Source organism: Myotis davidii, unplaced genomic scaffold (assembly GCF_000327345.1).
Source record: "Myotis davidii unplaced genomic scaffold, ASM32734v1 scaffold866, whole genome shotgun sequence".
Classification (NCBI taxonomy): Eukaryota; Metazoa; Chordata; class Mammalia; order Chiroptera; family Vespertilionidae; genus Myotis; species Myotis davidii.
Genome location: NW_006297145.1, coordinates 376305 through 403632, shown reverse-complemented (window position 1 = coordinate 403632; position 27328 = coordinate 376305). Strand labels below are relative to the sequence as shown.

The window sequence follows — 27328 nt, the reverse complement described above, 5'->3', positions numbered from 1 at the left end:
AGTGCACGAATTTCGTGCACCGGGCCCCTAGGCCAATATAATAAAAGCCTAATATGCAAGTTGACCAAACAGCAGAACGACTAGTCGCTATGACATGCACTGATCACCAGGGGGCAAACGCTCAATGCAGGAGCTGGCCCCTGGTGATCAGTGCACTCCCACAGGGGGAGCACCGCTCAGCCAGAAGCCGGGCTCACAGCTGATGAGCGCAGCAGCAGTGGTGGGAGCCTCTCCCACCTCTGCAGCAGCACTAAGGAGCAGCAAGCTGAGCAGTGAGGAGCAGCAAGAAGGCTGGCAGTAAGGAGCAAGGGGTCCAGAACTACGAGAGGGATGTCCGCCTGCCAGCTTAGTGGGCCTAAGCCAGCAGGTGGACATCCCCCAAGGGGTCCTGGACTGCAAGAGGGCACAGGCTGGGCTGAAGGACACCCCACCCCAGCCCAAGTGCATGAATTTCATGCAGCAGGCCTCTAGTGATAGAATAAAAGGGAACTCCAGATGTTCCAAGGTGTTTGTACTAAACGCTGAGAAAAGAAGATATGGGCAACTGCTAACTTCTTGCTCTGATAGATTGGGAAGGTGTTTTCATCTATGCATTAAAAGTCTCTAGGTCTTTATTAATATTGTAATCCAATGAACCATAGGAGATTCCCAACCTGGACAGGTCAAAAGATGAGTAAGACATTTCATTCCTCCTTGGCAGGATACCTGAAGGGTGTCTCCATGGCTGAGGTGGGAAGTAGGGGGAGGGAGACTAGGTGTGCAGAAGTTAGTTTCTGTAGAGTTAGTTGGGGTGAACTGTGCCCAGCTGCTCTATTGCCTACTTGCTCAGTGCACCTCAAAAAGACCTCCCTTTCATCCACTGCAACCCCCCCAGGAGGCCCCTCCAGAAAACAATCTCTATCAAACTCTTACTTATCTGTGTAAGATTGATGTATATATTCATGTTTATTATAGAATAAAGAATATGAAATATACAGTGAATATATAAACATATAAGATATCTGCATTTATTTATGTTATATGTTTATAAATATTTGGATAATCTATCCAATTTTAAGCTAGTAATAAACCCAGAGGACAGGGACTCAATTTAATTATTTCATTATCCTCATGATGTCTGGCACATAAACATTCAATTAATTCAGAATTTCCAACCACAGGAGGGATATAAATGTACCTTCCCAGGTATGTTTACAATCTATTTTTACTGTTTGATGAAACAAAGATGGAAAAAACCCACATGTATTTATATTTGATTGTTCTTATGTTGACTGAAGGGGGGTAGGGGGATAACACATGTGGAGGTGAAAAAAAAAGCACTAGACTGGGGGTTGAGTTGCAGATGCTGGTCCCTGAGCTGCCATACTTTTCATTTTCTCTCTCAACCCTGGCTCCTTGCCTGTGAAATGTGGATAGTAACTGAATTGCTTTTCTGATAGGCATGTTGTCAAGCAAATGCATGAGCAAGTTCATCATAACTAAGTCAGTGAATTTATCTTTTAAAATTTAAGAGTCAGATGGAAGGTGAATTCTAAATTGCACAGTACTTTGAGGACAACCAAAATGGAAAATAAAAAGGTGAGTTGTTTCAATTGAATATCTGCCTCACACCATTTTCTTTTTTTTCTTTCTTTCTTTCTTCTCTTCTAGGACTCCATTCCAACTCCCCCAGGAATATTCCCCCTTAAAGGAGGTAAGACCTTGGGGTTAGGAGTAAATGTGTAGTGAATCATCCACATGACATCATAGTTGTTCAATAGCGAGAGACATCATGGCAGCGCCCAACAGAAAAGAGGGTGGAGGCAGAGGTGGGCTGCTTAGTGTGGAGCTGCTGCAAATTGATTCACCAGAGCAGGCTGTGATCCACAAGCTCATCCCCACAAGCCCCACCCCTCACCTCTCCCACTGATGGAAATTCTACCTCTGGCATAGGCTGTCGCATAGACATGGACAGGAACTCAAAGCAGTGTTGTGTTAAGAGCCTGAAATCTGGAGTCAGGCAAATGTGGGTTTGAGTCTTGGCTCTACATTCCACATAGGAGCCTCAGTTCCTTATCTATGAAATGGGAATAATAATACTACCTTATGAAGGTATTCAAGAAGCCAATCAGATCTCATCCATACATTACTTGGTATGGCGACAAATACATAGTAATCATTAAATAACTGGTAGCAGCCAAAATGCATAATGCAGTTAAGGACTTGGGAAAACAGACCTTCTCCACCCCACCCCTCCACACTTCCTATCACTGAAGTCACTAAAATGCATTAGTCTCTACTCCAGAGGGCTGGTAAGCAGAGTTAGGTTCACAACAAAGGTGAAAACATTGAGATCATCTGAATAATCTTTCCATAGCACAGAGGAGGAGAAGTTTTGTGTCCAAGGACATATGGAGCCAAACCTAGAATCCAGATGTCCTCATCTCTAATCCAGTGGTCTTATCACCCAAGAAATTAACCCATCTCAGTTCTGTAATCTTTAGAATCTAGGTAACAAGCACAGCTGGATAACCAGACAGCTCAGAGAGAAAAAAAAAGAAAAGAGAAAGGGTGGGTTATCATAGGCACCCAGGTAGAAACACCAAAGCATCCTTAGGACCAAAGGAGGACGCAGTGTCTGGACACAGCCTCTCACACCAACAACATCATAGCACAGCACCTTGAGAGAGCTCCCATCATAGACTGCCAAGCACAGGGGCTTTAACTAGTGGTTCTGCCCCTATGATAGTTTCCACCAGTCCAGAGTGGAATCAGAAAAAGGAAGACAAGGTCACCCATTTTCTCAGAGCCAATTATTTGTAAGTAAGGGGCACTCCTTTGCTCTGAGAGTATATACTTTTCTAAAATGTTAAAATGGTCTTTCTTTTATAAGATGAAGCTGATATGGGTGGAAGTTGGTTTGCTTTTTGTCCAACTTATTTTTTTGTTTTAATGGTCACAATAGGCAAAATCAAAAGCTGCCTGCTCTGTATGGGTCACTGAATTTTCACTTGGGGTAATTTCATCGATCCATGAAATCCAAAATGTGGGTGCCATGGACTAGATCACAGTCAGATCTCTTATCTTGGCCATCACTGTGAATTATCAGAAGAGAAACTAATCCAGTCCCAGTTTACAATTTAATGTTTCTGCAACATTAGCATAAAAATCTAATAAAAATCCCCACTAGGGCTATGGAACTTTTGGAAAGGGCCTTCCAGTACCTCCCTTGGGTAGATCTTACCTCCCTCCTGGGAGCGAGCAACATGGGGATTTAGTGATCCCATTTTGCAGGTGAGGAGCTGAGGCCCATGCAATCAAGGCGACTTGTCTAAGGTCGTCCAAGGAGCTGCTGGTCGTCCAGGTTCCTCTCCATTTCCCTGCATGACATGCTTCAGCCATAAGCGCCCATCACCCGCTGTGTGTGGTCCCTAGCTTGCTCCTGCTTTTAATGCAAGCCTACTTTCCCCTTCACGGGGCAGACTGCAGGCCTGCTGGGAAGGAGAGGTAGAAAGTATAGTCCCGGAGAGCAAGACCTGGTCTCCAGAACCAACCTTTACTCCAGCAGCTGTTTCTCTGGGCACATCTTTCTTCCTCCCCGGGTCTCGTCTGTAACTAAATAAACTCAATGAACTGGAAAGTCCTTCCAGCTTTGACACTTTATGATAATTCTGTTGTTTAATTGATGAATATATAAGAAAAACTCTAACAAAGCCCTTGAGGCAATCTGCAGCCAGGGCTCCTGCCCCCAGCAAGCTCGCCTTACACAGGCACACGCAGCACCTTGTCTCCTTTGAAAAGCCATTGCAAGATATTCCAGGCAGAGCGGAAGCAGCTCCTGGGGGTGGAGGGGTGGGGGTGGGGCTCCAGAGGCAGCATGTGGTTTGTCACTGGAGCGGACCAGGGCAGAAGCCAGACCCTTTCCGGGAGCCCTGTGCCACCGGCTGAAGGAAACTGTCCCCCAGAAGCAGGAAATAGGCAGCAACCCAGAGCCTGGGAAGCAGGGCCGTGCCTGTGCACTAAAGTAACAGCACAGCCTGACAACTAGCTGCAGGGAAACCATGGAAAACCAAGCCCTTTGTGTAGGAAAAGGAGTTCTCAGTCCCAAGACAAAAGCTTCCTATTCCCGCCCAAAACATTGGTCACCTGCAGACACCTCACACTTGCTCTGTGGTGCTTAGGACTCAGTAGACTGCTCTGGGGTTCAGCCAGGATTGTGGGCCAACAAGAGCCTGGGGAGAACCTCCCATCACACCCTCCTCTTCTCGTCCAGAAAACAGTTAATAAATCTCGCACAGAGCCACTGAGAGGGTGACATGGGACAGCACATACAACCGTCTCTGTCACCCATGTCCCTTGGACACATGGTCCACTCTATTCTTTCATCGTCAATAAGATGGCTTAACTCCAGCCCATATATGGCGAGGAACCCAGGGGGGCTGCCGGGAGGGCGAGGCTTGTGCTGCTTCTCCTCACCTCTTGTTCTGATCTTCTGTTTCCACATTTTGAACCTTGCGTGTGCTCATGTTAAATGGCTTATTTGTCTAAACCACAGGCTGCGGACCTCTGCCTTCTTTCCCGAGTTCGCACAGCACCCTGCCTTGTGTATAGCAACATTTACAGCAGGCTTCGGGGTGCGGAGAAAGCGGGAGGGCGGTGCAGTTCACACAGAGGACCATGCACATGGCATACTGTGCCCCTGTCCTGGGAGGCCGCTGTGCACCCAGCCACGGGGCATTGCTGCAGGGACAGCATTCCTCTTGGGTTCAGCCCTTCACCATGCACACTGACTCCCTCTCCTTCCTGCCTGTTTCTATGTCCTCCTTCTCCCCATTTCCACCCCTCACACACACATACATGCTTCCCCTCATAAACTCTGCAGAAAGTCCAATTCCACTGACTCTATTTTGTAGAAAAATTTTTGTCCCCTTGGTCTCACTCCCAGGCCTTCCCAGCAACCAAATGACAGTTCTTCCTGGCACTCGAGGAATTCTGTAGACAAGTTTTAAATCAGTTTTCTTTTATCCCCTTCACTTTATATGAATGAGGATCCAGCAGAGTCAAAATAATTACCATCGATGTGCCAAGCACTGGTCTGGGGGCTTTGTGATTCACTCACGTTTTCCTCACAACAAGCCCCAGGGATAAATAGTATCTTTATGTGTAGGTCTGGAAACTGGTGCACAGAGAGGTTTACTGACTCACCTAAAATTGTACAGTTAGCAAGGAGTGCGACAAGATCTCAAAATCCAGGCTGGCCTGCCTTGGAGCCTTTTTGCTTAACCAGGGCTGTACCACCAGACACTTAGTAACACACGGCTGCTTCCTTCCCGTCCCCGCCTTCCCCCCCTGCCACGCGCACACACTGGCCCGCCCCAGTTCTCTGTGGCTGGACTCTTCCCATCTCCTCCTCAACTCTAAGCCCCTGCTCCAGCGCCTGTCTATTTTGTTGCTGATGAATCATGCTCTCCATTACGTTGGAATACGTACCTACAATCCAGTTCTTGAAGCAACTCACTGTCTCTTGCAAGAACTGGAATTTCCTGCTTTCTAAAATATCAAAAGTGATGGGGGCCAGCCAGATGGCCTGACCCTGGCATGGACTTTACTTGGAGCATAACTTCCAGAAATCAAGCAAATATCTTGGAACATAACTTCCAGGAATCAAGCAAATATCTTAAGATTTGTTGGCCATTTGACTGTTCTAATTTATACATTTTGCATGTCTTGCTTGGCAGACCACCCTTGTCCCCATGCCATGTCCTTGCTAAACAGAAAATGTAAGCATCAGTGAGATCAAGCAAGGTTGGCTCTCTAATTGCACCTAGTAAGCCCATGCCCAAAGAAACAATAAAGCTGCCCATAGAAAGGCAATAAAGTTAAACCACTCAGGCTGGCTCCTCACCAATCCCCAGCTATCCCCAATGTCACATGACTGCACTCCACAGGGTCACAGCCCCACCAGGACCCTATGCTGCAGCAGAAGAGGCAGGTGGAGGAGCAGCAGCCCCCTTTCCTAGAAAGACTGCAACTAGCAAGCAGAGACCCCAATTCTACTGGCTGGACTGAACTGGATCTAGATAGGCCAACCCACCAGATGTTGTTGCTTTTCTTCTTCTTCTTTTTTCATAGCAAGAGGGGGTACCTCTGCTTAGGGGGAAATTTCTTTTCAGACAGTCACAGGCCTCTGAGAGCCTATTTGCTTCTCCTTTTACATTAAACACACTCACTGCAAACCCTCTCTTTCACTCGCTGTCTTGTTCTTAAGGCAGAGCTAACAGGAATCGGGAATCTCTCCACAAAAAAGAAAACAGAAAATGGGCCACTCAGAATAAAGTGGGCTAGGGTGCTGGAGAGGTCATCTAGAGTGCTAAGGGATCTATACCTAATCCCACCTATTGCCCCAAGAGGAGAGAGGAGGGGAGGGGGGAGGGAGGGAAGGAAGATAGGAGGAAAGATGAGGAAAAGAGGGGAGAAATATTCTGATCCCTGAGAAATACTAAAAATTATACATGAATTTAGCACATACAAATCATAAGTCTCTAAATACAGAGGAAACCCTCATCTTTTAACTATAAGGAAAAATGAAATAAATAGAGGTGGGGAAGGGAGGAGGGACTGAGAGAGGAAGGAAGAGAAGAAGGGAGGGGAAACAGGCCTATTCCTCAAATTTGCTTCATCACTTATTTCACCCTAGACCTCCGGACACCACGTGTTGGTTTATATTTCTACAAAGCCCAGCAGTGCAAGCCCCGAACCATGGAATGGGAGCCAACCATTACTGAATATACTTTGGGTGACAGATCCTTATTATGCATTATCTCATTCAATCCTCCCAGAAACCCTTCAAGGGATTTTATGATTGTCCTCACTTATAGGAAAATTCAGAGGCTGAGTGATTAGTAAGTGGCAGAGGAAGAATTTGAACCCGAGCCTAACATGCTAAGTGTGCTGTCACACTTCTGCATCTAGAATAAGCTAGGAAGTTTTTTCCAAACGGAATTTAAAAGGTTAGCCGATCGCACCACAAGACTCCAGATTTACTTTGCCTTTTAGCTTATAGACTTTAAAGGTGCTTCTTAAATGCCCCCAATAATATATATTCAACTTGCGTTTAGTAGGAGCGAATTTCAAGAAAATACCCATAGGGTCAGATAGGTTTATCTTACATACTGCAACAGGTCAGGATTGAAAAGCCCCAACATCCTAAGTAACCGTCAAGGGATTCAACTGAGTTGAATCTTGATCTCAAGTTTGTACTACTGATCACTTTTTATGTGAGCATGCCAGCGTGGGTAGTCCCTAAAACTGCTGTTCGTAAGTCCAAGGTTACCTCTCATAGAGTTTCTCCATCACTGGTTGGCCTGGGGGCATCAAGAAAGCGGTTAAGTTAAAGCCAGTTGAGGATGAACTTTGATTCCAACTCCTACCGATACTGGAGAGACTCTCCCCTAGATGTCACTGTTGGGACTCTCCTGGCTATGCTCCCAGGCGGATGGAATAGAAGCCAGGACAAGGTAGATGCAGAGGCATCAGAATAACCCCTCTCCTTCTGGGAGGATTAAATATTTTCAACAGATGGAAGGAGGATTCTGCGCACTTTTCCGGAAGTGTCAGATGACCTCAAACACATATATACGTAATTGAGAGACTCTGATCCATCAGGTAATGCCATGAGCTGTGTTTTAATGAGCATTTCATCAGCCAGATTGCTCTGCTAAGGGGTATTATTAGGAAAAGAGGAGTCTGGGAGGAAGGGACTACCACTTGCTGGCTGTCTCCTCTATGTCACACTCTGCATTGCCCACTGGTCACCCATCATCTCATTGCATCATCCCTACATCCATACATTTGGGTTGACTGTTATCCCCACTGTTATAGATGCAGTCACTGAGGGTCAGTAAGAGGAAGTGGCAGCTAAAAGCCTTGACCAGAACCCAGGGGCTTGTTTTGAGATGCACTGTGTCTGTCTCATCCTGATATCAACCTGTATGGTGCCTGGCACTCAGATACATACCATCTGGCTGCAGTGCTTAGTGTGGCTTGTTTTGCCACCCTGGGCATTGTTGCATCTTACTGTTAGCCTGACTGCCCCTGACCGATGACTTGGCAAGGTTCGGCACAAGGGCCTAGAGTCACTTTCTGGTATTCTCCCACAAGGGGAGCCCAGAGATTTGTTTTCCTAGCTGTCCTGTTTTCCATCCAGGGTTTATGGTGGCTGCAAACCCACTTCTTCTATGCTCCATAGGAAGACCAAATAGGAACAGAGCCTTACTAGGGGTGTTCTGAGCCCAGCTCTGCTCCTGACCTACTGCGGGGTCTTGGCCACACTTTCAGCCCCTTTGGGTTCAGTCTCCCCCTTCACAGGACTAGGATCATGGTGAACTTGGCATCTAATGGCCCTTTCAGGCCTAACCTTATAAGATCTCAAGGTAGGGTCCAGTCTTCAGATTATCACTATTCTGACGTCTAGAACATGATCCTTTCAACTACCTTAAGCAACATCTGTCTTCTTTGCAACTAGCTAGGAGGGTTTCATTGCCACATATTACTCTTAGGGCTTTCAAAAAAAGCCTAAGAAAGTTTCATGATCCTTCCAGAGGAGTCCAAAGATTGGGAAAAGAGCTTACAAATCTTTCCAATTGGAAGGCCTTGTTCTTCAGAAGAATTCAGAGTACTTGAGTTGTTTGAAGGATGGAATGCCGCACATAAGGAGTAAGGAGCCCTGGACTCTGGTCCTGCCCCTGTCACTAACTCACAGAGTGACCTAGGACAAGCATGCTGTGGGGATAATGTTGAGGAGCACATACATTATGTGACTACCATGCCTGGCCCCGGTGACTTCTCAGGGAATTTCCATTTCTATGAACCATGCAAATCCTAAGGAACCAGACTCTTTATAACCTTGATTATCCCAGAGCTAAAATGTTCTGTTCTACCACAGTATGTGTCTGGAAATTTGAATATGTGAAGACAGTCTCTTAGCTGGGATAAAGCAACATGCCCACAAAGGCAGACAGTTGGGGCTGGGACTAACTTTAACCCCGTAATAGGCCTGGCAATATACAGTGAGTCTATACAGCCTACTAGAACACTACTAGAACAGGCTAGATGGGCCTTTCTAGATCATCAAATCCACACTGCTCTTCATCTAGCTAGGGACACGAGGGCCCAGAGAGGGGAAACTCCCAGGCCCACAACTCAACCATGACTTACAGAAGGTCCTCATTTTCCCCATGTTAGTCTTCAGCTCTTCAAACTAACCCCCACCCCAGACATGACATTCATCTGGGAAATGAATAAAACAGGGAGTGTGTTGCTCCCTATGCTCCCAGCATCCCAGATTCCAGGGACATGACAGGATTCCAACTATATGTAACACTAGCTATTCATAAGTCACTCCTCGTCTTCATAACCAAAAAAGAAAGTCAGATCATGGTGTCCCAGGGTGATGAGGAGACATGAGCTACATATAAAGTTCACCCAGCTCTTGACAAGAGCCCTCCAACCCTGAAAAGCCACCCAATGCCTCTTTGACTGGCACCAACTGGTCAGATATTTGAGGTGCCAGTACTGGGACTTCCAGTGTGGTTTGTGTGTCCTCAGATGAGGTCCTCCCATTGCCTCGCCTGAGAACTGAGGATAAGAGCAGCATTGGCCATTAGCTGAGTGCACTTCCTGCTGACAGCCTCCTTGTCAGGTGGCAAAGGCCCCTCTGGGCTCCTCTTCAGGTTCAGCCACCCCACCCATTCCATTTAAAACTCCTCCAGCATCCTGGGTCCCTTTTCCTTAGCCATGTCATGGGGGGATGCCCATGTTTTTCCTTTCTCTTGAAACCATCTAAAAGGTTCAAGAAAAATTAAAATACGCCATGCCATTTGACTTCAGGAAATGCAAATGTTTCAAAATAAGATGTGTGTTTTTCCATCCTTGGGTTTCTCAGAATTACAACTGAGGTCAACCCACCAAACATGCAAAGAGCAAAGGGGAAAGAACAAAAGCAGTTGCATGTGTGAGAGGCAAGCCCAGGCTTGTACTTCTGTAGTCATCTGCCTACAGAAGCTCACCTGAGATGGCATGCTGGGGGGACCTCTGGCCTATGAGCAGAGCCTGTCCTTGCTGGGATATGTTGGCCTCAGTCCACGACACGAGTCTTATCCTCTCATGTAATCTAACAGAACCTGCAGGACTAATGGGAGAATGAACCCAGGTGTTATCTCAACCCTGAGGGGAAAAGCAAGCCAAGCATCCCGTTCACCTCGCTCATGCCTTGAGCACTTAGCTGACTTTCACAGAGAGAAGGAAGAGAGAAGAACTGGATGATTCAATTCAACAAACATTTGTGGAGCATCTTCTGGGCTGGGCAGTGGGGAATGTATGAACAGTAGTCTCTTTATAGTCCAATGGAGGAAGATAGGCAGGCAGAGGGAAGGGTCAGACAAATATGAGCTATTATTATCATTACTAGCACTACTATTGCTACTATTATTATTAATTAGGACAGAAGATGAGGGACAAGAACCCAGGGAGCATGGATGCCATGTGGAGGAGCATGGCCTTGATCCTGCAGAGCCTCTTTAAGGGTTGAAGACAGACAAGGATGAACCCAGCCTCTGCTCTTGCTGAAGGGGCCTCTAGCAGCAAACTTGTTCAGACAGCAGAGGGAACTCTCCACTTAACATTCAACCTTTCCAAGTCCAGTGCTGTGAAGAACCAGGAGAGATTTTTCTTGGGCCTGGGAGGAGAGGGCGGTGAGGAAGACTGTGAGTCTGAGTACTGCTCAGAGACCAGTAAGTAAATTCATGACTGAGGTGGCTTCAACTGAATTGGCTCCTGGCTGCCTGGTGTCTGATGGCTGGAATGAATAGTCATCTGTGATATCATCCAAAAGATGTCAGTGTCTGGTTACAGACCTACCAGTTTTACAGCCGGGGCACAAAGACGAAAGGGAATTTCTCCGGAGTGAGTTGAATTCATGAGGCACTGCAGGAAATGTGTAACTTGGTTCTTTGCTTACAAAAGAGTTACTATAAGAAGAAGAAGCTAAGCCACCATCACCAACGTATATATTTAAAATATTTTTATATCTTAAATACCATAATGACATAAACATTATCTTTTTCCACCTGCCAAGGGAGCTCATGATAGCAGGCTCCCTGCTTAGAACACTTTGATCCTATATCCTCTTAAAATTTAGCACAAGGATGTGTTTATCTTGATCCTATATCCTCTCAAAATTAAGCACAAGGGTGTGTTTATTCCCACTGTCTAGCAAAATAGCCTCAAGGAGGAAGCCTAGCTTCTGAAACCATGTAGACTTGGAGGTGAATCTCAGCATTTCCACCAACCTGCTTGACCTTGTACCACTGACCATGTGTTAAGCGTCAGAATTAACCTTGCAGAGTTATTCTGAGAATCACATGAGCTGAAATACGTACAGGTACCCCACCCAGTGTTTGGTGCACTCTTATGGGAAGGACAGCAACAATTTCCATCATATATTGTCCTGACTTCCCCCACTGGCTGAGTGACCTGGGACAAGGTACTTCATCTGTCTGGTCCCCAGGCTTTTTCTCTCTGTCTAAGGGACTTAATGATACCTCTCTTATGGAATTTCCCCAAAGATGAAGTGAGGTGAGATAAGTAATTGGACAGGAATGGCACCTGGTACACATAGGAACCCAGGTCATATATGTTTTCGTTCCCCCAACTTCCACAGTCTTTTGTAAAAGCCCAAGTGGAAGCAATCAACTTTTTGAAATCTAAGGTACCTGATAGCAAAATGAGAAACACACAGATCTCCTTTGCCCCCAGATGGAAACTGAATGGTAACCATCTCGATTAAAGGGTCACGGAAAAAGGTCTGGTGTCTCCAGGTCCCAGAGCAGAGGAAGACAGTCAACGTGTGCTCTTGTTTTTAGGAAACTGTTCAGAGGACATCTTATGTATCCTGCAGAGGGCTCCGTTCAAGAAGTCATGGGCCTACCTCCAAGGTCAGTAACCAAGCCCCTGAACCCCAACCACCGAGAGCCACTTCCTGTTGTCTTCCAGAAACTTCTAAGCCAGAGGCCATAAGTAGAGGCCCAAGGCCAAATGTGACCTGCAGATGTATTCTGCTTAGCCTGTAAGCTTTTTTTAAAAAATCATTTGAATTAAAATTCCTTAGGGGGAAAGAGAAGGGAGTTACTCTAAAACTATAAGACTCATCTTTCCTCAGCCCCATTCCCTCCTTCCCTTTGCCTACCTGGCCCCTGAAGGCATCTGGGCCCCAACTCCACCACTTCTATTCTGCCACCTACAAGTTGCAGGCCACATGCATAGTGCTTTTCCTCATACAAGGGAAGCAGGCTCTTAAGCTCTGCCTCTATCAAGTTATTCCCAAGGGAACCACAAAACTGCCCTGTTCCCCAGATTGACAGCTTAATGAACATGTCGGCACAGGGCTTATTTGCATATTGCAGCAAGGTAAGCAGCCCCTTCTAAATGAAATAATGAGAGCTATTTACACCAGGAAAAATGAGATCTGGAGAAGATATCCAGGATTCTCCGAATAGCCCTTCTGCTCATTTTAGAAATTCAATTTTGCGGTTAAATTAGTTTGCACTTTTCAATTGAATTGCAATGAGGTTTAAAGGGAAGAAGACATAGAGGCAATTAAAACGAACACACCAGCTTCCCAGCTCTGAAAGGCACCCTGACCGATCAGGGCTGATGTTCACTTGTTAGGGCTCAGAGAGCCTTGGCTTCTGACATGAACATGTTGGCTTAGAGCAGTGGTTCTCAACTCAACTTCCTAATGCCACAACCCTTTAATACAGTTCCTCATGTGTGGTGACCCCCAACCATAAAATTATTTTCGTTGCTACTTCATAACTGTAATTTTGCGACTGTTATGAATCGTAATGTAAATATCTGATATGCAGGATGTATTTTCATTGTTACAAATTGAACATAATTAAAGCATAGTGATTAATCACAAAAACAATATGTAATTATATATGCGTTTTCTGATGGTCTTAGGCGACCCCTGTGAAAGGGTCGTTCGACCCCCAAAGGGGTCGCGACCCACAGGTTTAATATGAAAGCGAATAGATTAAGATTCTCCTGGAAATCTTAATGCCTAAACTGGTTACTAACTGAACACAAATAAATGTCCTATCTATGATATTTTGTGCAATGCCCACCAAATAGTAGTCCTCCCATTGATCAAACATTTATTGATTGATTGAAAAAAATGAACATGAGCCCTGGCTGGTTTTGCTCAGTGGATAGAGCATCAGCCTATGGACTAAAGGGTCCCAGGTTTGATTCTGGTCAAGGGCACATGCCTGGGTTGCAGGCTTGGTCCCCAGTGGGGGCAGCCAATCAATGATTCTCTCTCATCATTGATGTTTCTCTCTCTCCCTCTCCCTTCCTCTCTGAAATCAATAAAAATATATTTTTTAAAAATGAACATGATAGTACAGAACTTGTGGGGAATACAGCCCAGGAGGTTATAGTCTGAAAAGGCAAAGATAATCCTATCTAATAAAGAGGGAATATGTTAATTGACCCTCACGCTGTTGCAAAGATGGCACGCCCACAGCCAACAAAGAGAAAATATGCTAATTGATTGCCCCTCCCTCAAAGATGGCAGCATCCACAGCCACAGGATGGCAGGGCCCAGTCCCCTCAGCCCCGCCTGGGCAGCAGGTGCGCGGCAAGGCCGGGCCCACCCCCAGGCGGGTGTGGCAAGGCTGGGCCCGTCCCCAGGCAGGCCCAGCCGCTCTGCGCACTTGCCTCTGGAGTCTCCCAGTCCCCTCAGCCCCCCAGCCGCCCAGGGCCAGCCTGAGGCACAGGCAAGCCTCAGATGGCAGCTGCCCAGCTGCCCAGGGCCGCCTGTGGCTTAGATAACCAGGGTCGGCTAAGACTTGCACTGCCAGCAGTGGCAGCAGCAGAGGTATGATGGGATGTCACCTTCCCCTGATCACCTGGTTGCCTCCCGCCCCCTGAGGGCTCCCGGACTGTGGAAGGGGGCAGGCCAGCTGAAGGACCCCTCCTCCAGTGCATGAAAATTCATGCACCGGGCCTCTAGTAATTATGATAACAGAATCCTATATAATAGCTAATATGCTAATTAGACTGAACAGCAGAACAACTATCCCAACAACTGTCTGGATGACCTTTTGGATTAATCTGGGGCTGCAAGGGCTGGTCAAGGCTGCAAGGGGCTGCGAGGGCCGGCTGAAGTAGCCAGGCTGCGAGGGCTGAGCCCCTTGCACGAATTTTGTGCATCGAGCCTCTAGTAATGTAATAAGTGGAAAACAATACTATAGGAGGTTCAGACCCTCAACTTCGGCATTGGAAAAAGGGAAGAGGGGCAGTTTTGTAGCTGTGCCTTAAATATTAAGCAGCACCTAAAAAGAGTAACACAGGAGATATTCTGGATAGTTGGGACAGCAGATAATATAAAAGACAGGAAGGAGTCTTGAAGGGGGAACTTGCCGGAAGCCAGTCCATCCTTGCTGCTTGACACGGTTGCTGCAGGGAAGAAACATCTGCACAGCATATGTCTTGGGGGACCTGGCGTATGTGGCATACCGTTCTTGATGTGTTTGCTCTCCTTCTTGGCACTATGTATTTTAACCAAGGTCACCTCTCCGAGAAAGGTTGTTTCCGGGCTGGGCCCCAACAGGAATTTTGAATAAAGGCTTCAAATTTTCCGGTCTGCACCTGCATTCTGCCCAATAATTGTGATTTTATTTTTCCTTCTCTTTCCAGTGTCAAAGCACATAAACAAAACCAAGTTGTCTTGGAACCAAGATGGCATTGTCCATGGACTCAGATATCATGATGGGAACCTGGTGATCCAGTTTCCAGGTTGGTACTTCATTATTTGCCAACTGCAGTTTCTGGTGGAATGCCCAGAACATTCTGTCGACCTAAAATTGGAACTTCTCATCAACCAAGATGTCAAAAGGCAGACTTTGGTGACAGTGTGCGAGTCTGGAGTACAAACCAAAAACATATACCAGAACCTCTCTCAGTTCCTGCTGGAGCACCTCCAGGTCAATACCACCATCTCAGTAAAGGTGGATAAGTTCCAGTATGTGGATACAAACACCTTTCCTCTTGAGAATGTACTATCCATCTTCTTATACAGTAGTTCAGACTGAACCTTTTCTCCTGGCCTCTACCATACAGCACCTCATCCATCCAAACACTTGGGCAAAAAGGAAACTAGACCAAGACTGAAACCACAAAGGGTATTACATAGTATGCTTCTCCTTCTGTCTCTTGGAAAGATACAGCTCCAGGGTTAAAAAGAGAGTTTTGAGTGAAGTGTCTTTCAGAGAAAAGGCAAGGAAGCAATGTCGTGTGGTGGACAGAGCCCCCAAAGGGAATCAGAAGGGATGGATGTATGTTCCAACCACTAACTCACTGTATGACCTGCACCTATTCCTTTCCCCTCCTTGGAACTCAGGATCCATGTCTGAAAAATGAAGGGGCTGGATTCAAAGCTCTCCAAAGTCTCCTCCATCTCAGAAGACCAGCCTCTCTCCTCACAGACCTGGGAACTAAGATTCCAGACAGAGTTCTGGAAGCCCCCAACCAAAGGGAAGGCCCACCACCATTGTGAAACCAATGGTACTGGCAGCATCTGGCTGCACACCACCTCAGCAGAGTCAGAATTTGGAGACAAAATTCAGGACACCTGCCAAATGGTGTGAATTATAGGACCTAAAATGCATAAGAAAGGACTGCCAAACTGACCACCCAGAACCAAACAAGCCTTGTGGATATTTGGGAAACCATCTGACCAGGCTTGACTCCATTCCAGTTAAGATGGGACAAGAACTCAACAACAGAGAGTTTCCATTTCCTGTCAGAAAAGTGCTATGCCTTCAGCACACTCTCAAATCATCGTTCAATGGGCAGGAGATGCGATCATTTGGTCAGGGTATAGCTGCTGCCATCTCCCACATGATCTCATCCTGCTCCCTGCTTCAAACACCTCTCAGAAAATCATTTCTGTGGGAGCTTTTAAGGCCCCACAAAGTTGTTGACAGACAATGACAACCTTGGAAATGGCGTAAAGAACTTCTCTGCACAATGATAACCTCGTCTCCTGATTTGGATAACCAGGAGATTCTCTAGTTCCATCAACCCTTACAACTGTCCATCATCTCTGAAGCAGCATCTTACTGTTTGAAAGTTCCACAGAACTTAAAGTGTAAGCTGCTGAGGTTATTCCTCAGAAAGAAAAGGGGCTCTTAACTGCTACACAAAAGAATGAAACAAAATTTGCATGTTTCTCAAGAAGGAGGAGAGAAAAGAAAGGTGTCAAAATTCAGGAAAGTTTGTTAAAGTTTAGAAAAGATCTAAAAGAAGGGAAAAAATCAGCAGGGGTGGTATGGATGAGAAGGACTTGGGAGAACAGAAAAGACTAAAGGGAAATTTTAAGTCCTTTGCTGAACAGCATGCTCTGCTGCCTCCTCCTAGGTCAGTGAAATACTCAGTAAAAGTCTACATTTCTCTTAAATGCTTCTGTGAGTAGATTCTTGGGGAGCAGGGTGCACTGGAAGAGGTGTTGCACTCAGCAAGACAAGAGATACGTGATAATAACACAGACAGGTTTTGAGGGCCAAAAGCTAGAGAATAAGGTGGCCTGTGGGCATTTGAGTTCTACCCTAACTCTGTAAGACAAATGAATCTTGCTTTAAACCAAGTCATTCATGCACTCCTGGAAAGGTATCTGCAACCTAAGCAAATGTCAATGAAGCCATTTTTTACTGTTTCATATTCCAACTCGAGAAAGGTTTCATTTGCACTTTTTACCAACCATCCTCTGAGCAGAGGTGCCTGACTTTGACATTGTGATTCTCAATATTAGTCTCTATCAAGCAATACTCTCAAAGCCAACAGCTGAAGACATAGGGAGCACAGCTTAAAAGGAATCTTGTAGCAAGACAAAATAATAAGAGAATAATCTTTAGTAATTCACCTGATATGTAGGGGGTGGACAACCCAAGAAGTTCAAAACTAAATTCTGTTACTCTCTGAGGGTTAACCAGCCCCCTGGGAATGTTATGAGCAAATGACACAATCTATGCAAATAAAATAAATGATTTTTGTAACTGGGAATTCAGGCTACCTGAAACATATATCTCTTTGGTAAAAACTCAACTGCTCTTTCTTCCACTCCCCAATACACACACACACACACACACACACACACACTATACTTGTAAAACTTGTAGAGGAGGATGAGTTGATAAAAAAAGTAACAAGTCAATGAAGACTAACTGTATTCCTGCCCTTGGGAAAATTCATACCACTGATTATTCTGACACAAGGCCAGAGCCTTTCAGTCAAGAAGATACAGTAGTCATTTGTATCATCTCTGGAAAGATCCTGAGAGATCAGGAGAGCCAACGGTTTGAAAGGAAGTCCAGTGAAAGGCAGGGGCTTGTCGAGTCCTCACACATGATTAGTAGCAGAGCCAGGAATGGAGTCCAGCCTCCTGTCTCCACTATTTCCCATTGGGCTTTATTGGTCCCCTCCATAGCCTTTCTCTAAAAAAAAAATCATATATGTCTCAGAGAGGAAGGGAGAGGGAGAGAGAGATAGAAACATCAATGATGAGAATCATTGATCAGCTGCCTCCTGTATGCCCCCTACTGAGGATGGAGCCGCAACCCAGGTATATACCCTGACTGGGAATTGAACCGGTGACCTCCTGGTTCCTGGGTCTATGCTCAAACACTGAGCCACACCCAGCTGGGCAGCCTTTCTGTAATTCCTCAGGTCACAGCTTTGGAGCCCTGCATTGGAGCAGCCAGTGTTCAGGGCTGTCCCCTGTTCTGCCTCTGCCACTCCAGTCACTGCTGGATGATCATGCTAATGTGAGACACAGATGGTCTCCAGATTCAATAAGTGGCCAAATCCAGAAAAAGGTTCGAGTCCCATGACATAAAGTTCTTTCTCAGAAACTGAATATATAAGCCAATAAAAGAAGTTTAAATTTGAAGTTATACATGCGTGTATACATGTATATGCATGTGTGTATACTATGTGTGTGCACACATATGTGTATATACTTGTGTGCACATGTGTGTATTATACATTTATGTGTATTATACATACATGTAGAGTGTGTGTGTGTGTGTGTGTGTGTGTGTACTTCTCCCTAATCGCTTTAAAGGTCATCTGCTTAATCAGAGGTCAGGGGAGGAAGCCTGATTTTTGCTCTGGGCATTATAAAATGTATATTCATTTGTAAATTTTTAATTATAGAAAGAACAGAAAATAGTATTTTTCCCATGCCTCACCAGCTAATTTAATAACTATTAATATGTTACTATATGTCTCTGCTTCTGTTTAAAAAGAAAATAATCCATATAGAGCTAAAATCTCAACCCTCCATCCACGTTCCTACACGCTCCTCAGAGAGCAGCCCTTGCCTGGAAGTTTGTGTGTCTCCTCCGCTTACATAAATTTATACTTGCTCTCCCATTAGACTATATAAGAGAGTTTTGTGTGGATTTTAACATTTCAATAAACAATATCATACTTTATATAACATTTTGTGCTTGAGTTTTTTTCACATAACCTGAGGTTTTTGAGATTCATGCAGATTGATACATGTAGATCGAGCTCATTCATTTAATTGCCACCTACTGGTATGTCCTTGTTTAACTATACACAGTTTGCCCATTTTTCTATGGATGCACATTCAGTTTGTCTCCTGAGTTAGCTGCAATAAAGTCCACCGTCCTGAACAGCTCCCACCCCTTATTGCCAGTTTTCTATGCAACAAAATACTCTTTAAAAATGATAGAGTGGTTCCTCCTTTATCCACAAGAAATACGTTCCAAGATCCCCAGTAAACGCCTGAAATCATGGCATACCAAACCCTATATGTCTTGTGTTTTGTTTTTTCATATACATACTTAACTTTTCATTCTTTTTCTTAAAAAAAAAAGCACTTTCTGGCTTCTCTTTGGAATATCTCAATTGCCAGCATCACTGTTCTTGTGCTTAGGGGCTACTGTGAAGTGAAATAAGGGTGACTTGAGCACAAGCACTGTGATACTGCAACAGTCGATCTGATCACCAAGACAGCTACCGAGTGACTAATGGCAGGGAGTATGTAGAGTGTGGCTGCGGGGGACAAAGGGATGAGTCATGTCCCAGTTGGGATGGAGCTGGACAGTGTGAGATTTCATCACACTCCTCAGAACTGCCTGCTCTTTAACATTTTTGAATTGCTCATTTCTGGAACTTCCCATTTAGTACTTCAGACCACGGTGGACTGTGGGTAAGTGAAAGCAGGAAACCTTGGATCACAGACCAGGAGGCTGCTGCAGTAGCCCAGAGCTACTGAGTCAACCTTGGCTGGTGAGATTAGCCTCCTCTGGACCAGCTCCTGAATGTTGGAATCTGAGGAACTCTTTCCAGCTTTCCTGAGAACTCCTCTGCTCTGCGCATCCATTCCATACATGTCACGGTGCCAGTATAGTGCCTGGACCCATGCCACGTGCTGGTTTATGATCCAGTGTGGTGTGTGCCATGACTGTGCCAGCCAGCAGCCAAATCAGCCCTAGTTCACGTGTGTTTAGAACACACCTTTCCAGCGCTCTGAGGCTTCCCCGGATCCAGCTCTTTTTCTGGAGAACATGTGAAAACTGCCAGAGTGCAAGCAGGACCAGCACATCCCCGGAGAAAATTCCTGGCCCGAGATGAAATGCTTGCGCTCCCTGGGGTCTGTTCCAGACCTCCTTCCCTTAACACTCCACACCATCTCCCTGGGTCACTTAACTCCCAGGGCTTCTTGACAGTGATATAATATAGATACCCAGCTTTGATTTTCTCTTAAAACCCAACCCTACATATTCAGTAGACTCTGGGGTCTGCCCGTTAGTTCTCTCTGAGACCCCACAAGTCCAGTGCAGTGACTTTTGAGCGTTTGATTTTTTATCATGATCTAGAGGGAAGAATGTTCCACTTTGCAAATAAGGATACACACACTCACACACCTCAGACAGGAGTTTCATTACATTAAGTAATAGTTGTCTTTACTACTCATGACTAAGAAAAAAAGTCTTGTGACCTCCTGAATTGATTTGACGATGCTTTCGTGAGTCACAACTCACAATTTACAAAACACCGTTCTAGTGTGATCTTCTCTGCTCCAGAAGTTGGAAAACTAACTTCTGGGACAGTAGTTGCCAATGGTGATCCACAGACCATTGGTGGCCCATGAGGTCCAAAACGTTGGCGACGGCTGCTCTAGAATAGCTTCATCTGAGGTGGACCGGATTGTGCTATGCTCATCCCCTGCACCGCAAGCCCAGCTCTGGAGGCGCTTGGCTTCTCTGTGGCTGCTTTTGCAGAGGTCCCCGCATTCAGATACTGGCTTAGCAGGTGGCGCGCATCTGCGTGGAGAGAGAGGAGCATCCATTCTGCTGATATGGTCTGTTACAGATTCCCAGTGGTTCTATAACTGGCAGCAGTAGCAGCTTCCTGATTGTCATGGTTTCCTGTTCGAAACAGCAATGTGGTGGCTCCCAAAGGGGGCAGCTTCCTGGTTGCAAGATTATCGATTAGATAGCAGCTACCCCAGCAGCGCAGTTCCTAGGAGAGGGGGTAGAGGTTGCTCCTGCAAGCTCAAGCTGGACTGTTTCCTCAGCCCTCCAGACAATTCTGTAAGCCTGTAATACCCTCTAATAAATGCGTTCCCACTAAGCTTCCTGTACTCCACAACCGGTACCTGATTGATACAATCTCAGCATGCACAACATTGACCTCACAACACCCTGAACTTCTTACCATTCCTGCGTTCTCAATCTCAAAGTCACTCAAAGTGAGTTTCACATGACTCTTCTTTCCTATTTCCCATCCAATTCGCATCTGTCCATTCACCCAATTGTCTAGTCCTAGCCACAATCATCTCACTTGCACTACTCTCATTAGCTCCTAACTCACATCTTTGCCTCTTGTCTTTTTCCTCACAAATCCCAGCTCCTAATAGCAATAACAACTCTCCATTGTCCTTGGGCTCGATAATAATAATGGTTTGCCCAGCTTTTCATGTACTCACTCATTTAATTCTCAAAACAACCTACTATGAGGTAGACATTACTATCCACCCTCAGCAATGACATTAACACTCAGAGACACTGAGTAGCATGGCCAACATCACACAGTCAATGGGTGGCAGAGCTGGGATTCAAGTCCTGGTGTGTGAACATCGCCTTCCAACATTCCTTGCTCCAATCACTACAAATGCAACCTTCTTGAAATCTAAGGTATCTGAACCAGCTCTCTCTCCATCTAGACCCCGCCTTTCTCGCTAGCTTCATGCTCCCTCTCCCCTCCAGGTGCTCTCTGCTCAGATCACATGGAACTTCTCCCAATTCCTCAAGCCTTCTGTTCTGTCTTGCCACCTGATGTTGGCAGATACTCTTTGTCCTTGTTTTCCTTTTTTGCCTGGTAAACTCCTATCATTGCTCTAATCTGAAAGAGGTCTTCTTGCCTCTTCTGGCCTCTCCAAATTCCTTTCTGCCTTCCTCCATACGTGTGCCATCCTTATGTGCGTAACAGAGCTGTCCAGCCCTGCTTCCCGCTGTAGTATCCCTCCAACATCCAAACTCCTCAAAGGCAGGAACTCTATCTTATTCAGCACTGAGTCCTCATAGCCCAGCAATCTCCTGGGGCAAAAACAGATCGCCCTTCAATGACTATTTCTTAAATGAATAATCAAAGAAAATCTCTTTCAACAAGGGCTTCATTCTAGGGGAAAATAGCAAATAAGCACCCAACCCATGAAAAAGGAATAAAAACTCTTTACAACAATATGAAAATGTGAATGGAGAGCCATCTTTTTCCTTCAAAAGGCTGTTGAGCACTCAGGAGAGTAAGTATGCCAATTAAAGAAAGGGGGCATTTTCAGGAGACAAAGCCCACTGCTGCCACCTGGGATTTTGGAAGAAAAAACACAAATGTTGGTTTAGTTTACTGAACCTCTTATGAGAGAGGTACAGTAGAGCCTCCATATAACTCATCTATATTCCTACCACTATGAGATAGCTAGATGCCATTCTATTCATTTTGTAGATGGAAATACTCACCATGGAGAATTAAAATCAAATTTTATCTCAGGCCAATTAAGTTAGACTCTCTGGGGTTAGAAGCCAGGCATCGGGTTTACTCCCAGACTTTAGGCTACTTTTGAGAGTCAGTGGTTTAAATCCTTGCTGTCCAAATTGTGTCCTGGACCAGTAGCCCAGAATCTCACCCCCAACCCAGACCTATTAAAACAGAACTTCTATTTTCATAAGATCTGCAAGAGACTCACTGACACCTACATTCTGTTTCCTTGGCATTCTGGGCAATTCCTTAAGCCACGGGTTTTTAGGAACACGGGTTTCAATGACTTTCCCTGAATCCATTATGCTTCCCAAGCTGATTTGGGAGATGGGTTCCCCCTCCCCTTCAGCTGCTTATGCAGATGTGAGAGTCCAGACACCCCTGAGAACATCCTCAAGACACCATGACAGTATTCATTTGTAATATGGTCTTGGTCCAGCTCCCTCCGGAATCTTAGGCAAGTTCTGGAACAAGGTTCTGGCCAATATGTTGGAAGCTTAGGGTACAGTCAGGAGTGGGCTATGTACTTTCCCTATGGCCAAGGAAAGAGAGGAGACAAGCCTGGGGGCGGCAATTGGGAAGACTGTCTGGAAACTTGAGTTTGAATCCTAGCTCAGTCAATTGCTCACACTGGGATCTTGCTGAGCCACAAACACCCTCTAAACTTACATTTCCACCGCTGCAAAATGAGAAGCATAATCCATCCCAAAGCTGTGGGGAAAACAAACACTCAAGAAGCTTGAAAAGTGAGTATGTGTGTGGTGTTTTACGATACTCAGTATCGTCAGCGGATAGTCTGGCTCTGGGGAAAGGTGCAGGTTTGAGAGGAATGAAGCTTCTTCAAACTCACTGAATCCAACTCCCACCTGCATCGGGGGAAAAAACAGCCACTGGACCAACAAAGGTGTATATGAGGCCAACGCCCAGGGGAGGCTTTCATACTTTAGGGAAAACTGGCCTGGTTAAATCAACTGATATTGAGAGATGGGGGTTCCTTCCCTGTCTCCTTGGTGTTTTCATGTCTTTTTTCCACGTAGAATGGAGCACCTAGGAGGGGAGAATCTGAACCCCAGCACCCAGATCAGTGCCTGGCACTAAGTAAACACTCAGGAAATCTGTAAATTTCACTCACAGCAAGACAGGTAAGGTTATCAGCACAACTAGTTAAGAACACGCTGGGCTGAAGCCCCCTCCACCTCCCTCACCAGAAGGCTCTGAGTGAAAACTAGCTGAGGAATGTCATCATCTCACTCCCTGTGCTGGCAGTACATATGACATAACTGTCGTGACCTCTGAGTTGCCTTCCGCTCTCACGAGGAGTTTCAAAAGCTGGCCTGATGCACTCAGCATCAGCTGCAGGAGGAGTCAAAGGAAGAAAGGCCACAACCTGTCATGGGATTGACACATTGAGATGAGGACAGCACGAGAAAATGCATAAGGAGGCTGACTTCCTTGTCAGAGCAACATCCATATACTCAGACAGCCCTGCGTTGCACCTGACCTTTACATGTTCCTCCATCAACCATGGTGTGTTTATGTAAATCACTTTATAGTATATAAATCTATGTAACTGCTAACATTTACTGAATGCTTGCTTGCGGGTTTCAGGCATCATAATGAAGCCTTCAAATAGTGCTCTGTTCCCACAATCCCTCATGCGAAAGAATGCCATGCCCATGTTACAGATGATAAAACCCAGCCCTGAAGAGATGCATAAGCATGTCCAACTTTAAGCAGCTTGGAGCCAGGATGTAAATGCTTCAAGTCTGACTCCACAGCCACCTCCCTAAAGACCCTGCACTGCTCTGCTGTGAAGCCACCTGACCGCCCATGGCTGTTTCCTTTGTCTACAAGGACCTTGCCCTCCCATCTCAGCTTGGTTCACTGACCTCATTCATAAAATCTCAACTCAGAGATTTTATTGTTTTTTCAAGAACCATTCCCAGGCTAAGTTAGGCATCCAACCCAGGCCTGGTGTCCTCACCTCTAAACACTCATCACCCTGCACTAGAATTGTATGGTTGTGTGTTTATCTCCATTGCCAGACTATGCACTTCATGGTAAGAACGATGTTTACACATAGTACACTTCTCCACCACTGTCTAAAACATGAAGTGATTCTTTCTTCCAAATGATTTGCGCACGGTCGACCATCATTCACAACTCCTTTGGACTCTGGAAGGAACACTGCTACCTGAGGCCACAACTCTACAACCCTGAGCCTTCATGCTGGCCATTCCCGAAATGCTGGCTGCTTCCCCTTCTTGGTCACTGTCACAACTTAGTTGAAAATCACAAACTTAATGATCTTAATCACTCTAGGCTGAACTTCACATAGCCAGGAAGCCTCTCAGTCCCCACAACCAAAATGACCGAGGCCTTTCCATAACTTAGAATCCTGGTCTGATTCTCCGTGGCCCCAGAGAGAGAAAGAAGCGTGACCACCCCCAACCCAAAGTGCCAATTCATTTCCTGCCCAGAATTAACCACTTCCCAAAATGAGTGACCGTGTGAACATGAATTCCTTTCATCAGGGGAAAACCCCACCTCCACCCACCGGGCTATTATCTTACCCTATGACCCCAACTTGACAATCGCCCAACAGTCCAATATCAGGACCCTTCCCAGTGTTGATGTGACTCATCCTTATTTATTACCACTTTGTTGTTCTAGGACAGTTCTTAACATACATTGCTCATTGGACACGCATTTGTTGAATAAATGATAGACTAAATGAATACCATCTTGCATGTCTACATAGTACTTTTTAAAATTTTATTTTTCAAAAACAGTTTATATTCAATATTATTTTGCATTAGTTTCAGATGTAAGCATAGTGGTTCGATAATCATATACTTTACAAAGTGTCCCCCCATATTTCCAGTACCTACCTGCCACCCACCACACATAGTTATTACAATATTATTGACTATATTCCCTATGTGTGTTTTTTTATAACTGCCAATTTGTGCTTCTTAATCCCTCCATCTTTTTCATTCAGTCCCCAACCCCCATCTCCTCTGTCAATCATCAGTCTGTTCTCTGTGTGCAGAGCACTTTAGGGCACTTTAGAGCTTATGAAACTATTCTTTCAAGTGAGAGATGAGGGGAGTAAGCTGCTCAGAGCTTGTAGCCCCTGGTATTCTTATCTCTTGTCCAGACTACACTATATTCTGGGATCAGCAAACCTCAGCCTCTAGGGCTTCTACATGTTTTAGTAAATAAAGTTTTATTAGAACCCAGCTCAATCCACTCATTTATGTACAGTCTGTGGCTGCTTTTGTGCTACAATGACTACAAGTTGAGTAGTTGTCTCAGAATGTGAGAGACTCTATGGCCTGCAAAGCCTAAAAACAGTTGCTATGTGTCCCTTTATAGAAAATGTTTGCCAATCCTGCTATATGTGTTAAGATATGTATGCTTACAGACCACACACATATGCTAAATTCACCTACAAAGAGAATATGTGTTGGCTACTGCCTCTATCTGAACTTCTCAACCTTGCCAGCTGTAAGAGGGGAGTGTCAAGTGTGTTAGAATTGAGCATAGGACATGCCTGTCGGCATTTAGATGCTTGCCAGATAGGTAAGGATTAGGGAGATGGGTGAGAAAGGGGGAGGGGTGAAGATGTATAAATTGCCAGTTATAAAAACAGTCACAGGGACATAAAGTCCAGCATAGGATATATAGTCAATAAAGTTGTCATACCTACTTACAGTGTCAGATGGGTAGACTTATCAGAGGGATCACTTCCTGAGCTATATGTAAATGTCTAATCACTATGCTGCACAGCTGAAACTAAGATAATACTGCAAGTCAACTGTAATTAAAAACCATAAAGAAGTCTCAAAAAGGACATGTCTGTGAGTGCTGAGTAAGAGGTTCTATGAGGGAATGTGTGGGCTTTGATCATGGTAGTGTCTATCTCCCAACAAAAGAGAAACGGCCTGAGAGGCATGTCCACCAAAAGCAGTGAGAAGGAATAGCTTGCAGTAAGAGGTGACAGAAAAACCATGAAAAGACATAAAAATTTTAAATCACAACTTAGCTCAGGGGTGAAAGCCCTACACATACTTATAATGACACAGTTCAGTTCAGTCATAATATCGTGGCTGACATTGAAGCACATTTCTTGTATTTTTTATTATTATTATTATTATTATTATTATTATTTGATCTTGATGACTTAAGTTAGAGAAAAAGCTGCCAGGAGCTTTCTAACTTCAAAAGTGTGAATTACCTTTTGAGAACAAAGAGTTTTTTGTTTTTAAAAAATACATCAAAGGACCTTTTTGTTCTACAAAAACAAAGGGAAGATTGGGTTCTAAATAAAAGATTTTTGAGATGTGAGGATTTGAGCTTCTTTATAATAATGAAAAGGTTTTAAGTGGAAATATCTCTCTCTAAAATATGGGTCCGGAATGTCCTGCTCCAGGAAAATTACTTGTTTGCTCTTAGATGTGTATGTTTTGTTTGTATTTTTTTTCAATCAGTTACCCAACGGAGTTTGAAAAAAGTGGTAGATGGTGCCTGAAGGATATGAAAAATGCATTTTTCATTTACACTAGTAAAGGAGACTTATATGAATTCTGTATGATATGGAACCCCCCACATATGGCTATTTTCCAGAATAAATTATCAAGACTTCCAGAACTATACTATCAGAAACGGGGTTCCATTCAAACATGGGGTAAAGACCCCCCCACCCCGCCCCCGCCAACCAATCAGTAGAGATTACAATCCTAACCACAACCCTAACTCACTTAGTCCTCTGTATAACCCAACCCTAGAAGCCATTAAGGAGCCAGGTCTTGGAGCAATACCTCACCTGTGACTGAGTTTGGCACTGGTTCCTTAAATAAACCTTTACTTTCTTTGCTGTAAACTCCTGTTGGCATTTAATTGGGCTCTGAGGTGCACAGGAGAACAAACCTCTATAGTTCAGTAACAAAATCACCTTTAAAAAAAACTTCCTATATGTTAGTTCATTCTCTTTTCCAACTGAAAATGTGCTAATCAAATACTCACTAAATGACTGTATACTAGTATACTTATATGGCTCCTTTTACATAAAGGACTAGAGGCCCGGGGCACAAAAATTTGTGCACTCGGGGGGGAGGGGGGGCCCTCAGCCCAGCCTGTGCCCTCTCGCAGTCTGGGACCCCTCAGGGGATGATCACCTGCTGGCTTAGGCCTGCTCCCCAGGATTGGGCCTAAG

The 27328-nt window shown here is 45.1% G+C and overlaps 1 protein-coding gene across 1 annotated transcript in view; it reads left to right on the top strand.

The window, feature by feature from the left end:
• The window catches only part of TNFSF8 (tumor necrosis factor superfamily member 8), a 27571-nt gene extending 9987 nt beyond the window's left edge, over positions 1-17584 (top strand). Inside the window, exons 2-4 of the mRNA XM_006772879.2 lie at positions 1651-1693; positions 11901-11972; positions 14740-17584. Of these exons, the coding sequence (XP_006772942.1) occupies positions 1651-1693; positions 11901-11972; positions 14740-15134 (510 nt within the window). The 3' untranslated portion in view covers positions 15135-17584. The remainder of the gene's footprint in view (positions 1-1650; positions 1694-11900; positions 11973-14739) is intronic.
• Positions 17585-27328: the final 9744 nt, after the last annotated feature.